Genomic DNA, 16,993 nt, shown 5'->3' on the forward strand with positions numbered 1-16,993 from the left:
AAGTTAAACAAAATATTTTAAAACCTTTTCTGCATGTAGCTTAACAACCATACTCATACCCAGTCATTAGTCCCCATTGTCATCCCTAATTCCCACTATCCTTGCACCTACTCTTCCATCCTATCTAATTCCTGAGTCCATATTCACACTTACAATACTTAGCTAGTCCCCTCTTGGTTTTGACCTATCCTAATTGCTCATAATCTTGGCCTCTGAGACATGAGCAAATAAACCCCTATGTGTCAGCTAAGAAACTGTGTGCCTTGGTGTCCAGGGAAACCCTCATGCCTCCCGCCTACATATTCTGCAATCAGCGTACCTTCTCTCTCAAAAGAACTGCAAGTTTCTCAACTGAAGATTCCTCTGTCATCCCCTTCACTAAATTAAACAACTCACTAGATGCAATCTCTTCAACACAAACATATTCTTTTTTTCATCCTGAACTGAATAGTGTTGGTAAATATGTCAACCATTTGCTAAATTATTTTTAATGCAACACCTTTCCACCTAGCTAACCTTTCTATAAGCATCCACTAACTGCCAATAAAACCAAAAAACTTGCAGCCTTCTGATTTCTCTTATACACTCCTTAACTGGAGCAATTTGATCTAGAATAAAGCTTGACATGGACTTCCATTCATTAAACAAAACCTTGAGATCCAACAGACTATCCAAAACCAAGGTGTCGCACAATTATTGATCAAAAATCTCTGCATTTATTTAAATTCATTCTGTTTAATTTTATTTACTGCCGTAAAAAATATCCATTACATCAAAGCGCTCATTAGGGGGGCAAGTCTATAATAAGGTGCCTCTAGTTAGCCCCCCCTCTAATAACTTGCAATAGGATCATATTCTATAATGTCACCTGGGCACCCAGGTGTCGTCATAGAATACTAGCCTAACCTGGTATCGGCACACCTAACATCTAGGCACCCGCAGTTATACTAGCTATAGACCTGCAATAACTGTGGGTACCTAAATTTGTCAGGGATGTGCATAATTTACAGTATTCTGTAAGTTACATATGTAATTAGGTGCCCCGCTCATGCTCCAACCATGTATATGCTCCCTAATGCAGTTACACTCCATAGCACTTATTCACACCTTTATAAAATAGCACTTAAGGTGCTTACTTGGGAGGTGTGCTAGATGTGGTGTACTTGGATTTTAGCAAAGCCTTTGACATGGTTCCACACAGGTGACTGATAAATAAACTGAGTGCTAGTGCCCTCGCTATGGGACCTAAAGTGACTAACTGGGTTAAAAGTTGGTTAAACGGAAGGAGACAGAGGGTAATGGTAAATGGAGCTTGCTCTGAAGAAAGGGATGTTATCAGTGGTTTACCGCAGGGGTTGGTCCTCAGGCTGGCTCTTTTTAATATCTTTGTGAGTGATATTGCGGAAGGGCTGTCTGATAAGGTTTGTCTGTTTTGCAGATGATAGCAAACTCTGTAATAGGGTGGACACCCTGGAGGGTATAGATGTCATGAGGAAGGATCAAGCAAAGCTTGAAGAATGGTCCGATAATTGCCAACTGAGATTTAATGCTAAGAAATGCAGGGTCAGGCACTTGGGTTACAAGAATCCAGGATAGCGGTCCAATATAGGGGGTGAACTGCTTCTGTGTACGAAAGAAGAGTGGGAGTGATTGTGTCTGATGACCTTTAAGGTCTCCAAACAGGTAGAAAAAGCAACGATCTAAGCCAGAAGGATGCTTGGCTGCATAAAGAGAGGGATGACCAGCAGGAAAAAAGAGGTGATAGTGCCCTTATATAAGTCTCTTGTGAGGCCCCATTTAGAGAACTGTGTTCAATTCTGGAGACCGCATCTACAGAAGGATATAAACAGGATGGAGTCGGTCCAGAGGGTGGCTACAAAATTGGTAAGCGGTCTCGGTCCTAAAACATATAGGGGACAGGCTTAGGAACCTCAACATGTATAAGCTGGAAGAGAAGCGGGAAAAAGGAGATATGATAGAGAGGTATAAATACCTCAGTGGCATTAATGTACAGGAGATGAGCCTTTTTCAAATGAAAGAAAACTCTTGAGTGGCCTAGTGGTTAGGGTGGTGGACTTTGGTCCTGGGGAACTGAGGAACTGAGTTCAATTCCCACTTCAGGCACAGGCAGCTCCTTGTGACTCTGGGCAAGTCACTTAACCTTCCATTGCCCCATGTAAGCCGCATTGAGCCTGCCATGAGTGGGAAAGCATGGGGTACAAACATAACAAAAATAAAGAAAACTCTTGAATGAGTGGGCATATGATGAAGTTAAGAGGAAGTAGGCTTATGAGGAATCTAAAAAAATACTCTTTCATGAAAAAGGTGATGGATGTGTGGAATGGCCTCCCAGTGGGAGAGGCATGTGGGATCCTTTAGGAAAGGAAGAGTTAATGGTTACCGAGGATGGGCAGACATGATGGGCCACTTTGCCCTTATCTGCTGTCATGTTTCTATGTTCCTAAGAGCTAATTTCCTTAAAATTAGGGCTGCATTTTAATCACTGTTAACTTTGCAATTAATGCATTAATCATTAATTGCGATAAAAAAGTTATTCGCATTGCAGCAGTGCTTTTTTTGTAGGAAAAAGGTACCGGTACTCATTATGGGCAGGGTCACCATCTATGGTCCTGCCCCTATGGTAACCACACCCACAGTAGCCACATCCCTTATATCTGCCGTGGCGCATATAAGCAATATCATTGAAAATACTATACCTAGTATAGGAGAAAAAAAATAACGTGATTTTTTTTTTCATTTCAAATAATTTCTATAAGCTGTTACAGCTCTAGTATACCCAGTGCAAAATAAGACAGCAGATATAAATTCTCAAATTGGATATCTTCCAAACACTAAAATGAAAATAAAATGATTTTTTTCTACCTTTGTTGTCTGGTGACTTTGTTTTTCTGATCATGTTGGTCCCAGTCTCTGATTCTGCTGCTCTATCTGTTCCCTTAACTCTGTTTTCGGGGCTTCCTTTCCATTTATTTCTTTACTTTCCTCCTTTCTTTTTCATTTCTTGCCCTACATCCGTAGGTAAAAGCTGGGTCTTTTTCGGACTTGACTAGAGGGGGTATAGAGTGGATCCAGCTTTTGCCTATTTTATTCATCCATGTGCAGTTTTTCTCCTCTTTTCCCTTTCCCTCATCTTGTCAGTATGCATCTCCTTCCTTTTTCCATGCACATCCAGCATTTTTCCTCTCCCCCTCCATCTGTGTCCAGCATTTCTCCTCTCTCCTCCCCTCCATCCATTTCATCTCACTTCCTCTCTCTTCCCTTCACTCCATCCATGTCCAGCATTTCAACTCTCTCCCCCTTCCATCCATGTCCAGCATTTCAACTCTCTCCCCCTTCCATACATGTCCAGCATTTCTCCTCTCCCCCTCTCCATCCATGTGCATCTACTTCCTCTGTCTTCCCTCTCCTCCATCCATGTCCAGCATTTCTCCTGCCCTTCCCTCCATCCATCCATGTCCAGCAACTCTGCTCTCTCCCCTGCCCACTTCCAGGGACAAACAGAAGACCACAGGTAGACTGGCAGAGGGGACTGAGAAGGGGGAAAGATTCTGAACCCCAAGTGGGGGAAGGGGAGTGAGCTGCAGACCTGCGTGCTGAAATGGAGGGGCCACTGATGGAAGCTGTTGCTAAGCCAGTGAGTTCTAGCAGCCATGAGAAGAGCTTGGTGCTCCTTATGTCACTGCTCATAGAGGTGGAGTGGAAGGAGAGAGAGGGAGGTGCTGAACAAAATGGGTGGGAGGAAGGAAGAGAAGAGAGAGAGAGAGAGATAATGGACTTGGGGAAAGAGGGGAGGGAGGAAAGAAGAAAATGGGAGAGATGTTGGATATGTGGGTGGAAGGGAGAGATTTGATATACCACCTTTCTGTGATTACAGTCTAAGCAGTTTAAGGTATTTATTTTGTACCTGGAGCAGTGGAGTCACAAGTAGCTGTAGTGGGAAAAAAAAAAGTAAATATAACCCCTTTAATTGTGCGATTAATCACGATTAAACATTTTAATCAAAGCACAGTCCTACTTAAAATATACTATAAAATGCAGTGGATTTGTTCATACATTACTGACCAACAAGTCTCTTATCTGTGCAATTCTTGCATTGTCATCTTACTAAATGAAGCAGCCCAGTACTTGGAGACATACTTGTGTGCCTGATTGCATCTTGCTTGTTGATGGGGAAAACAAAGTTATTTATCTATAACAGGTGTTTGCCATAGACAGAATTAATAATGTACACAATCCCTCTCACTTCCCTGACATTTTTGATTTACATGTGAAGTGCTGTCTATATTCAGAATTTTATAGTAGTTCGGAGCTCTGGGAGAGCTGTTCTTTAGCAACACCATACATGAAGTCACCCTCTTGGGTGCTTAGTTAATCTTCTGGTCTAAGGAAAATAACTGTTAATGGCTAACAACTTTGCTTTTTCCTTTTTTTCATCCATGCTGTAATGGGAGTATAAAAAGAGCAACTCATAGGTATATATTATATATTCACATTATTTAAAAAATATAAATGCATTTCATTTTATTTCTTAGCCTTCCTTGAATCCAGAGGGAAGACTTGGGTCTGATATCGTGCTTCTAAATCGCTGGAGAATTAGGAATTATGAAGTGCACCGTGGAGACATTGTGTCACTGGTGTAAGTAATACTAAATTATTTCTTGCCAAGCACAGTCTGCTTCATTTCAGCTTTGCTCTACGATGACACGTTAACTTGTAGTAACATCAAACTGAAAATTAATGGCATATGCAGAATGTGCTTTTCAGTATTGTCTTCATGGTTTTGAAAGAATTTTGTTGGCTGATATTATTGATATTATCAGCAGAGCCACAATATGGCATGAGAGCTGTAATAGTAAGGTTACCTGGATTAATGGCATAGGAAGGTCAACAATTTATTTTTGTTAACGTTAAATTTTTTATTGAATTTATGAAAGTTATACAAATATTTTATGCTCAATACAACTAAACTTGTTGAATCAAACAAAAATTATTTTTTGTGATACAGCAAAAAGGTATTCAACCACATCTTATTGAACAATTATCTCCTGCCCTACCCCCAAACACCCCCATTTAGTTTCCCTCTTAGGAATGTTGAATCAGAGCTGCAAAATGAGTCCACAGGTCAGAAGTCGGATCATAGAGTCCCAATCTCGTATCTGTAAGTCTTTCCAACTCTCCGATCAGGGAAAGCTTCAATATCCACTCTAGTTCGGTCGGACCCTCCGACCGTTTCCAGTGGTTAGCAATGACCATCTTGGCTGCAGCCACACACATTCTTTTAAGACGTCTCTGCCACTTCAGGCCCCTTCTGTCGTCTCTGCCACTTCAGGCCCCTTCTGTTACCCAATCCTAATAGACACCTCTTGGGGTCACAAGAGAAAGCTTTGCCCGTGTAGCGATCCTGGCAACAACTATCTCCCAAAAGGCCCGAAGCCGGTCACAAGACCATCATATGTGTAGAAAAGTTCCCCTTTCCATGCCACAACGCCAGCAAACATTAGAGGATGTAGGGAACATTGCTTGTATTTTTACAGGTGTGTAGTACCATCTTGTTAATACTTTACATGCATTTTCCTTCAGAAGTACACTTAATGAGTCCTTTTTAACTTCTCTACATATAGCTTTCCTCTCATGCTCAGTCAGTTCCATCTCAAGATTTTGTTCCCATTGTTTCATATTTGCAAATTGCTGAAATTTAGCCCCTCTAATAAATTTATACAGGATAGAAATTGTACTCTTTATTTTCCCCATAGAGGCCCAAATGTTTTCAAAGTGTTCATAATCATGTGGGTCCTCCCTCAGCCATCCCCTCTGGGACATATAGAGGCATATTTTCAAAGCACAGCCTTCCAAAGTTCCATAGAAACCTATGGAACTTTGCAAGGCTAAATGCTTTGAAAATATGCCAAATAGTGCTTTACCTGTAAGTAAAAGAAGGTCTCAGGTTCGGGAGTAGCATACTTCCTTCATAATTCCTCAAAGGATCTTAATTCACCTACATCTAAAAAGTGCCGAAAGCAAATGAGTCCCTGGATGGCCCATCTTTTAAATATAGGATGTCCAAAACCTGCTGTGAAACTAGGATCAGAGCTAATGTGTGCCTATGAGGAAGATTGTCCCACCCTCCCATATCTGTTGCGAGGAAAGCACCACAGTCCCAGAAGATGCCGTACAAACGGGTTATTTGAGTGTTGACCATAGGCTGTAGAGGATAAGGAGGCCCATAAGACCGCCCCCAGATCATAGTCCCTTAGGTATTCCTGATCCACGTTTGCTGCCACCGTATGCGATTCCTGGCTCCAAGCTGAGATTAGCTTCAATTGGGCCGCCCAGTAGTACCAAAGCAAGTTGGGAACCTCCCGGCCCCTGAATTCCACCGAGCTCCACATCACTGTTCTATGTAGTCTCGTTTTTTTCCTCCCCCATATAAACCTCGATATGTCACGCTGTAGTCAGTCTATCTCAGACTTGGGAATTGAAATTGGTAGAGTTTGAAACAGGAATAATAATCTTGGTAAAATATTCATTCCTACTGCTGCAGTTCGGCCCCACCAGGACAACCATTTACCATGCTAGTTCACCAGATCTTTACACAACTGCTTGAACAGGGGAACTTAGTTGAGATTATATAGTTGGGAGATTTCATGGGTAAGATGGATCCCAAGGTACCTAAAATGCTCTCGAGCAAGCTGGAAGGGGAACTCTTGGGCCCCCACATCCAGCTCCCCTTGCATGTCTGACAATCCCATAAATTCAGATTTATCATAATTGATCTTGAACCCAGATAATCTACTAAAGTTGTTCAGTTCTCGCATTAATATGGGCAAAGAGAGACCTGACGATCTCATATAAAATAAAATATCGTCTGCAAAAAGAGCCAGTTTGTGCTCACTCTGACCAATCTGAACTCCCTTAATATCCTCCAGCAACCTTACCCTCTGACCTAGCAGCTCAATGTAGATGGCGACAATGGGCACCTCTGCCGAGTACCCCTCCCTATCTTAATAGGAGAGGAGTAACCTCCATTGATCTTAAGTCTCGCCACCAGGTCTTCATATAAATGATCTAACCATCCCAAAACTCAGTGCATGGAAACAAATACATAGAAAATAGAAATATGCAATAAGACAAACCAAAAGGTCCTACTGTAAAACTAAACTAGGACCGGATTACAAAGATCCGAAGAAACTATTGCAACTTGTAAATAAGTTACTAGATACCACCCTCATCACCTCAACCAACACAGATATCCCATCCGCAGACAAACTTGCTAACTACTTTAACGAAAAATAATAAAATTATGCAGCACAATTCATCACAACACCGACATCAAAAACTTCTTCAACGACCTGGACCTAATCCCTGGTGGATACCCAGCTGACTGTATCTGGTCAACATTTAATTTCCTCACCACTGAATCAGTTACACAAGCGACTCATAGGTTCACCAACGCCCACTTCAAACTGGATATATGTCTCAGTCATCTACTTAAATCTGCCGCCGACCGCTTCATAGTAGACCTCACATCCCACCTAAACTTCATGCTACAACAAGGTCTCTTCCCCGAGGAATATGGTAACATCCTACTCACTCCAATACCAAGAGACCAAGAAAAACACAAATCACCATTTACCACTCAGTTGCCCCCACCATAGTACTGAAACTGTCCTAGTCACTCTCCTGGCCAAATTCAAGCAGGAAGTAGCCACAGGTAAAAGCATACTTCTCGTCCAGTTCGACCTGTCGAGAGCATTCGACATGGTAAACCACAATATACTACTAAGACTCCTTGGACACTTCGGGATTGTTGGAAATGTACTTAATTGGATCAAGGGTTTTCTAACCACCAGAACATACCAAGTAAAATCAAACTCAAACATATCACCACCATGGAAAGCAGCCTGCGGAGTACCTCAAGGATCACCATTATCACCAATACTCTTCAACATGATGATAATCCCACTGGCAAAGTCCTTATCCAATCGAGGCCTTAACCCGTTCATCTATGCAGATGATATTACAATCTACATTCCCTTCAGACATGATGTGATAGAAATAACTAATGAAATCAATGATGGCCTGAACATTATAGACTCTTGGGCAAACTCATTCCAACTGAAACTGAACACTGAAAAAAACACACTGCCTCATCCTCTCATCTCAACATAACAAGTACAAACCCACAACCATAAACACCCCGGGACACACCCTCTCTACCTCAGACAGCCTAAAAATACTCGGCGTCACAATCGACTGCAATCTTACTCTCGAGACCCAAGTAAACTCTGTAATAAAGAAAATGTTCTATTCAATATGGAAACTCAAACGAGTAAAACCTTTCTTCCCGAGGAAAACTTTTCGAAACCTAATACAATCAATGGTCCTAAGCCATGCAGATTACTGCAACGGAATCTGCGGGATGTAAAGAACAACTTACAAAAAAACTCCAGACTGCCAAAACACAGCAGCCAGGCTGATATATAGTAAAACACTATTCGAAAGTGCTAAACCCCTTCGAGAAAAGCTGCACTGGCTCCCAATCAAAGAACGGATCATCTTCAAAATCTGCACTTTGATCCACAAAATTATCTACGGCGTAGTCCCAGGATACATGACAGACCTCATAGATCTATCAATCAGAAACAGAATAGGATCATCACGATCATACCTAAATCTACACTACCCTAATTGCAAAGGACTTAATTAAAAACAACTTACGCATCCGGCGTCTCCTACATAAGCGCACAACTGTGGAATTGACTCCCAGAAGCTGTGAAAACAATCCATGACCACCTAAACTTCAGGAAATCACTAAAAACCAACCTCTTCAAAAAGACCTACCCAACCGATCCAACGTAAATCCCCACACCCAGCAACACAGCATAACTAATGATTGTACTGGACAATGTACAATCTTCATTCCCTTCGACCCTCATGGTGCCTGATTCACACCTACTTCATTCGACCACTATATAACATTGTATTTGTTATCAACCGACTTGGCGAACGCCTTTACGGTACTATGTAAGCCACATTGAGCCTGCAAATAGGTGGGAAAATGTGGGATACAAATGTAACAAATATATAAATAAAAATCCCTGACCTATCCCTATCAAAACAATAGCCAACATGAATACCAACAAACTGATTACGATAATCTATTTCCTCCCCCTTATATACTATGCATGGACTATCCCCAACACAAACACCAATCTACCCACATCACACACACCCTACAGACAAGTTATACACAATCCACCAGAACAAAAGAACAACAACCAATTAAAAGGAAAAACAAATCTATATGGAAATAACCAACATAAAGGGAAGAAAGGACACAACAAAACAAGACACCAGCAAAACAGACAACTAATAAAAATCAACACACCAACGCACCGGATTGAACCTTATCACTCAATCCAAATGGGATATGTAAACGCCAGATCAGTAGTAAAGAAAACAGAGAACATAACAGACTGGATCACTGCAGACAACCTTGACTTCCTATTCATCACAGAAACCTGGGTCCACAACCTCCAAGACCCTATAATCTTAGAACTATGCCCACCAGGATACAAAATTACACACTGGACAAGAAATGGAAAAATAGGAGGAGGATTAGCCATTATATACAAATCTGAGTTCAACATCACAAATATAGCTGAATCTATACTGCCACAACTTGAAATCGCCGCCATAAGAATCAGTCACCCAAAACTGCAGGAATACCTTAACGCAGTTATACTTTACAGACCACCAGGCAACTGGCGAGACAGTCAAACACACTTCATGGACTTCATCTCAAATACTTGTCTCTCTTCCTTCAACCTCATCATATTAGGAGATATCAACCTACACCTGGAAGATCTCAACACAACAAACACCCAAGAATGTAAAGAGTTCTTACAATTATGGGATCTACAAGGATCAAATATGCAACCAACACACAAAAAAGGACACACGTTAGATCTTATAGTACACAAATTCGACCACAACGCAAACTTTACACTAACAAACACCAACTGGTCACCTACACTATGGTCAGACCATTACAAAGCACATATCACCCTCCAATGGAGAGTGAAAGACCTACCAGACAAACAAACATGGAAAACATACACCACAAGAGGAAAAATAGACCCGGTTAAATTCTTGCAACAGATCTACTTCGACGGATGGACAATAAACACAGACACAATCCAATTCCTCTCAGAATGGGATAATAGATGCAAATTAATACTAGACAATATTGCCCCAATCCAAACCAGAACATCGCACAGAAGAAACTCAATACCATGGTTCAATGAAGAACTGAAAAACCTCAAAACACAAGTCAGGAAACTAGAACGTGCGTGGAACAAAAAGAAAGATGATCCCACTCTTGACGCTTGGAAACAACTCAGAAGGAAATACAAATATTCCATAAGACAAACCAAAAGACAATACTACAAAACTGAAATTGGACCAAACTACAAAGACACACACAAACTCTTCCAACTCGTGAACAAACTATTGGATACTACTCCAGTTACCAACAACAGTAAAGACACACCAGGAGTTGACGATCTGGCAAAGTACTTCAAGGAGAAAATCATACAATTACGACTCAAAATACCTACTAGCCCTATCGAATACACCACACTCCTAGACTGCCTAGACCCAGACTCTGGAGTTTACCCAGCAGACAGAATTTGGACTGAATTCACTACACTACCGGAAGATCTTATCTTACAAACACTTAAAAAATTCGCTAAATCTCACTGCAAATGAGATATTTGCCCAAACAGCCTCATGAAGTTGGCCCCACAACAATTCATAAAGGACCTAACAAACCACCTGAACTTTATGCTACAAAATGGACTCTTCCCAAAGGAGAAAGGTAACATCTTACTAACCCCCATACCCAAGGATGTAAAGAAAAATGCCAATGAATTAACAAACTACAGACCAGTAGCTTCTATTCCCTTAATCACTAAAATAACAGAAGGTATGGTGACCAAACAACTCACTGAATATCTAAACAAATTCTCGATACTACACGACTCCCAGTCAGGATTTCGCTCTAAACACAGTACTGAAACCGTACTAGTTACGCTCACGACCAAATTCAAACAGTTGATAGCAAACGGTAATAACATACTACTGTTACAATTCGACATGTCGAGCGCATTCGACATGGTTGACCATGGAATTTTATTACACATCCTTGAATACTTCGGAATCGGAGGTAAAGTCCTCAAGTGGTTTAAGGGCTTCCTAACCACACGCTCATACCAAGTGACTTCAAATTCGACCACTTCAGCTACATGGACGCCTGTATGCGGAGTACCACAGGGATCCCCCCTCTTACCGACCATTTTCAACCTAATGATGATACCCTTGGCCAAACTACTATCGAATCAGAACTTAAATCCATTCGTATACGCTGACGACGTAACGATCTTCATCCCATTCAAACAAGATCTAAGAGAAATATCCAACGAAATCAAGCAAAGCCTACACATCATGAATTCCTGGGCAGATGCATTTCAGTTGAAACTCAATGCAGAAAAAACCCAATGCCTAATACTCACCTCACAATACAATAAGAACAAATTTACCACCATCAACATACCTAAACTAAATCTACCAGTCTCGGACACCCTAAAAATTCCTGGAGTCACTATTGATCGACACCTGACACTTGAGAACCATGCGAAAAACATAACTAAAAAGATGTTTCACTCAATGTGGAAACTAAAAAGAATCAAACCATACTTTCCAAGGACTGTTTTCCGCAATCTGGTACAATCACTAGTACTCAGTCATCTGGACTACTGTAATTCACTTTACGCTGGTTGCAAAGAACAAATACTTTAAAAAACTCCAGACTGCCCAGAACACGGCAGCCAGACTAATATTCGGCAAACCAAAATACGAAAGCGCAAAACCTTTACGTGAAAAACTGCACTGGCTCCCACTTAAAGAATGGTTCACATTTAAGCTTTGCACCCTAGTCCATAAAATCATCCATGGCGACGCCCCAGCTTACATGTCGGACCTAATAGACCTACCACCCAGGAACGCAAAGAAATCTTCTCGTACATTCCTCAATCTTCATCCCCCTAATTGCAAAGGCCTGAAATACAAACTAATGCACTCATCTACCTTCTCATACATGAGCACGCAGTTCTGGAACGCGTTGCCACGTCACCTGAAAACGGTCTATGAATTGACCAACTTCCGTAAAGCATTAAAAACTTATCTCTTTGACAAGATATATCACAATGAGCAACACATGTAACAGTACAACCCTTAATACATCCAGCATTATCTTATAATGCCTTTTGCTCTTACACTATCATGTATTTCATCTTCATGTAACCCAAAACACTCTGTAAAGCCAAATGTATACTCTCTTCTATTTCAGTAACCATGACGAATTGTAAGCCACATTGAGCCTGCAAAAAGGTGGGATAATGTGGGATACAAATGTAACAAAATAAATAAATAAATATATTGTAATACTTGCCATAGATATGGCCATTCAACCCTGTCAAAAGCCTTCTCGGCATCTGCACTCAAAAGAGCTACCGGAGTCCCACCCCTCTGGGCCTTCCACATAATGTGCAAGGTATGTTTAATATTGTCCACTACTTGCCTATCTACCACAAATCCTGATTGGTTTGTATCTATTAAATGTGGGATCAAGTGTTCCAACCTATCCGCCATGATCTTAGACAAAATTTTTATATCTAAATTCAACAAAGAAATTGGGCTATAGGAGCCACATAGGGCTGGATTCCGCCCTGGTTTCAGAAGCACCGATATTCCCGCTTCATGCATGCTCCCCGGGAGTTGTTGGCCATCAAAGCAAGCATTACCAACCTGTTGTAACAGAGGACCTATTTCCCCCACAAATACTTTTTAAAATTTGCTGAAAAACCGTCCAGGCCTGAAGCCTTTCCACCCTTAAGACGCTTGATGGCTTGGAAGATCTCATCTAAGTGAAAAGGTGCCTCTAACTGTGCACTCCCCTCACTAGTCAATGTGGGCAAATTGAGCCCCTGGAGGTATTCATGAATCAGATTATTATTAACCCGCTCCCCTGCACTATACAACTATTGATAGAATTGGTTGAACTGTGTATGAATGTCCTTGTCCTGATAATACAAAACATCCCCCTGACCCTTAATTTTAGTAATCGTGTTTAGCTGCTGGCGTTTTCAGAGGAGATTGGCCAGCATCCTTCCTGATTTATTACCAAATTCAAAGAATTTTTGTGGGTTAATTTCCTCATATAATCCACTTTGTCATCCTGGAGTTTGTGAAGTTCCTGGTGACAATTTCTCAATCTTGCCAACACTTCATCTTCTCCCCTTTCCTAGTGGAGACATTCCAAGTGTGCCAGCTGAGCTCTGAGATTTAATTCTTTCCTCTCCCTTTCCCTTTTTTACCTTGCTCCCCATTTAATTAAATGACCCCGGAGCACCGCCTTGAGGGCATCCCATAATATAGCTTCAGTAACTTTACCCGTATCATTTATTATCAAGTAATCACGAATAATATCTTGAAGCTCTTGACATACCTTCCTATCTCCCAGAAGGCCCTCATTCAACCTCCAGAATAGCTGGCGTTTCTCATCCTCCAGGCCTCCCAATATTACACTAACCGGTGAATGATCTGAAATCATGATGCTGTCTATCATAGAGTCTAAAATATGTCCCCATAATTGACGACTACACCATATCATATCTATTCCGGTATAAGTGGATTGAGCATAAGAATAGAATGAGTAGGATCTTTGGCCAGGATGTTGCAAACGCCAAACATCTATCGGATCTAAACTTGAAATCAGAGACGTCAACTGCTTACACTTAAGACATTCAGGCCACTAGTCCCTTTTAGAATGGTCCAAGTTTGTAAGGGTCAAATTAAAGTCCTCTCCCAGGAAATTGTAGCAGGTCTTCAGTTAGCCCCCCCCCCCAAAAAAAAAATCCCCTTGTCCTGCATTAGGTGCATACAAATTTATAATTGTAACTTCTTGACCAAAAAGGAGACCTCTCACTGCCAAACACTGCCCCTGATCATCCCTGAATACTGCCTCTTTGACAAAGGGGACTCCCTTGCGAATATATATTACTGACCTTCCCACCTTACCCCCCCCCCCCCCCCCCGTGAGTTTGAATGGACAACATAGTCACTGTATGTCTTATGATTAAGTATCCGTGTTTCTTGCCTACGTATATGGGTCTCTTGGAGCAGGATGACATCCCATTGAAGACGTTTTAACTCCCTATGAACCAAACTTCGTTTGCCTGGAGAATTCAACCCATTTACATTCCATGTTCCTACCCTAATTTTTCTTTGCCCTCCCCCTATTCCCCCCCCCCCCCCCCGATTGACTGGTCAGCCACTCTCGTGACCAGACTTCTCCCTGAGGAAGTGCCTCAGTACCAGAGCAGACCCTGCTTCCAGAAGCCCCTAGTCCCCCCCCCCCCATACTATCTCCTCCCTCCCCTTTCCTTTTCTTTCCTTTCCCCCCACCCCTCATCCACCCAGTTACCTCAATCGAAACCATCCATTCATCTATTTCCAATCATACAACAGTAGGGAATCACATGTAAGAGAAAATAGAGAAACTTCTCTCTCTGTACGCTGTTATAGTATTAGCCAGAGCAACAGTCCAAAGATCTCAAGTCAGTTCCTCTCCTCTGGAAGTTCCAGTGCTTTCACGGTACCCCGACCAGAACGTTTTTTCTGCCATGCCTGCTTGCTCTTCCGCGGAGGTGGAGTAGATTGAGCAGATTCCGCCGCTGCTGGAGGTAGATCCTTGTACCCAAGCTCTCACAATGCTTTCCACGCCTCAGTCAGCATGCGGACCTTTCGAGACTGGCCCGCTATTGTAAACAGCCCAAATGGGTATAGCAAGTGGTAACGGTGGCCGCAATTGTGTAGGTATTTGGTAAAGTCCCGAAAATCCCTCCGCTTCTGAAGGGTCACCTAAGCCAGATCCTGAAAAAACGTGGATTTTCAAGTTTTCCCATGGTTTTTCGCCCATGGATCTAGCTTTCTTCCAGATCTGTTCTTTAGTATTATTATCATGAAAGCAGATCACAATGTCCCGTGGAAGTGAGTCCCTTCCTGGCCCCAAACTTCTGTGGGCTCGATCAAGCTTGATAGTGGTGGCAAACGTTTCTCCCTGCTCACCGTCCTCGGAGCCCAGTAATTTAGTACAGATCTCTCTGATAACTTGCTCACAGTTTTTATTTTTGTCTATCTCTGGGACCCCTTTGAAGCGCAAATTGCACCGTCTAGTGCGATTTTTTTTTTTCCAAATCTTCCAGCGATTCCTGTAACATTTCACGCTCCTTCCGTTCATGATTAAGCTCTGTAGTGAGGGTCTCTTTCTCTCCCTCTAGATTCTCCAGTTTGTCCGTGGCCTGTCCCATGGGGTTCCCTATCTCACTGACCTCTTTCTGAATTTCAGCCATTGCCATCTGTATAGTTTTCCTCATCTCAGCTTTCAATGCCTTGAACCATCTGGCTACATCTTGCTTGGTGAGTTCCCCTTCGTTTTCTATCAATTCTGTAGGATCATCCATCTGTGAACCCGAATCTGCCTCCGCCATTTTCACGCGGGACTTCGTTGATGTCCTAACTGGTCCAGCCGCCGGTTTACCTACGGTCGTATACTTATATTTCTCCAAACGCTGTCGGGCTGACATTGCCCAATAGCCCGTTAATTCGGCGAGAATCAGGTGGGTTTAGGCTCCAGGGACTGGTTAAATGCGCTATTTATTCACTGCTCCGACGGAGCTATGCACTCAGGTGTCCATCTCCTAGCGCTGACGTCACTTCCTCTTCAACAATTGTTTTTTATTGGTAACTATTCTACTAAAGATATACTTGATACTCATGAAAATGGTATCCTTAAGAGTAAATTTTGTATGCAATATTGGAAAATTGTTTGCAGTTTTGTATCCTTTGGCACCTGCTGTTACTTGATAAGAGAACCTATTAAGGGACATGGAATGTGCTCTCAGTGTTGCGTCAGATAGTGCAGAGCACCTATTCATTGAAGGCACAGTTGAATAGTGAGCAGAGAAAGCTCAATATATTAAAATTTAGAATAAAAAAAACCTGGTATGAATATGTTGAGCTGAGAAATAACTTTTCACCGGTAATAAGGAGGGTATGTGCTAAGTCAAAAGATGGCACTGTTTCTCTGCTAAAATATTTGGGATTATTACAGAAGAAATATTCTAGCCCAGTTTTTGGAAAAGGGATGTCAAAGTTTGCATAACTAGCACAGTAATATGATGATACATAACTCATCCTACATGCTTCAGTAGTTTTTTTTAATTCTTTCTGTTTTATATAAAAAAAATGTTTACTACAGATTGCCACAAAATTTTTCTTTAAAGATAATTTTCTTCCTTGTCATGCCATCTCTCTATTGAGTAGATAATTAATGAGCACATTTTTATAGTACTATAATTTTTGTAGCAGTTATAATTTTCTACAGTAGACATGTGGGAACTCTGACATTATTAGTTGCTTTTCAGATGTTTGTCTTTTTCTGGCAAATGGTAGTTTTGTCAGTGCCTTGAGCTAAACAGTTTATTAATGAGCCTTAACTAGGGAGCAACTTAGTGACTGGGTTGTATGGAAGAGTAGATATGGATATTTAGGAAAAATAATATGCATTCTGTATAAAATAAATAACAAGTATGAGGATATTGAGAGTAGAGCTGTCCTGGGCAAACTGTGTTGGTGGAAGTTGACATATATTGACTGTTTCCCTCCTGGCACTTAATTGGTATCTCTATTGCTTTTAGATTATATCGCACTGAGTACAAATATTTTCATATTAGTGAGCTTATACGTAAATGAAATCAGATGAACATTTATTAATGGGACTTGATGCTGGAATATTATATGGAGGTAATATTTGAGCTATGAAGGGAAAAAATTATACATATGTGGTCTT

At 41.5% G+C, this 16,993-nt stretch overlaps 1 protein-coding gene across 4 annotated transcripts in view; it reads left to right on the forward strand.

Annotated features, from left to right (window-relative positions):
* Positions 1–16,993, forward strand: part of IMMP2L (inner mitochondrial membrane peptidase subunit 2) — a 1,132,561-nt gene that overhangs the window by 78,592 nt on the left and 1,036,976 nt on the right. For all 4 annotated transcript variants that reach the window (XM_030217238.1, XM_030217239.1, XM_030217237.1 and 1 more), the window contains one exon: positions 4,554–4,657. In XM_030217238.1, coding sequence (XP_030073098.1) covers positions 4,554–4,657 — 104 coding nt within the window. The remainder of the gene's footprint in view (positions 1–4,553; positions 4,658–16,993) is intronic.

This window comes from Microcaecilia unicolor, chromosome 10 (assembly GCF_901765095.1).
Source record: "Microcaecilia unicolor chromosome 10, aMicUni1.1, whole genome shotgun sequence".
Lineage (NCBI taxonomy): Eukaryota > Metazoa > Chordata > Amphibia > Gymnophiona > Siphonopidae > Microcaecilia > Microcaecilia unicolor.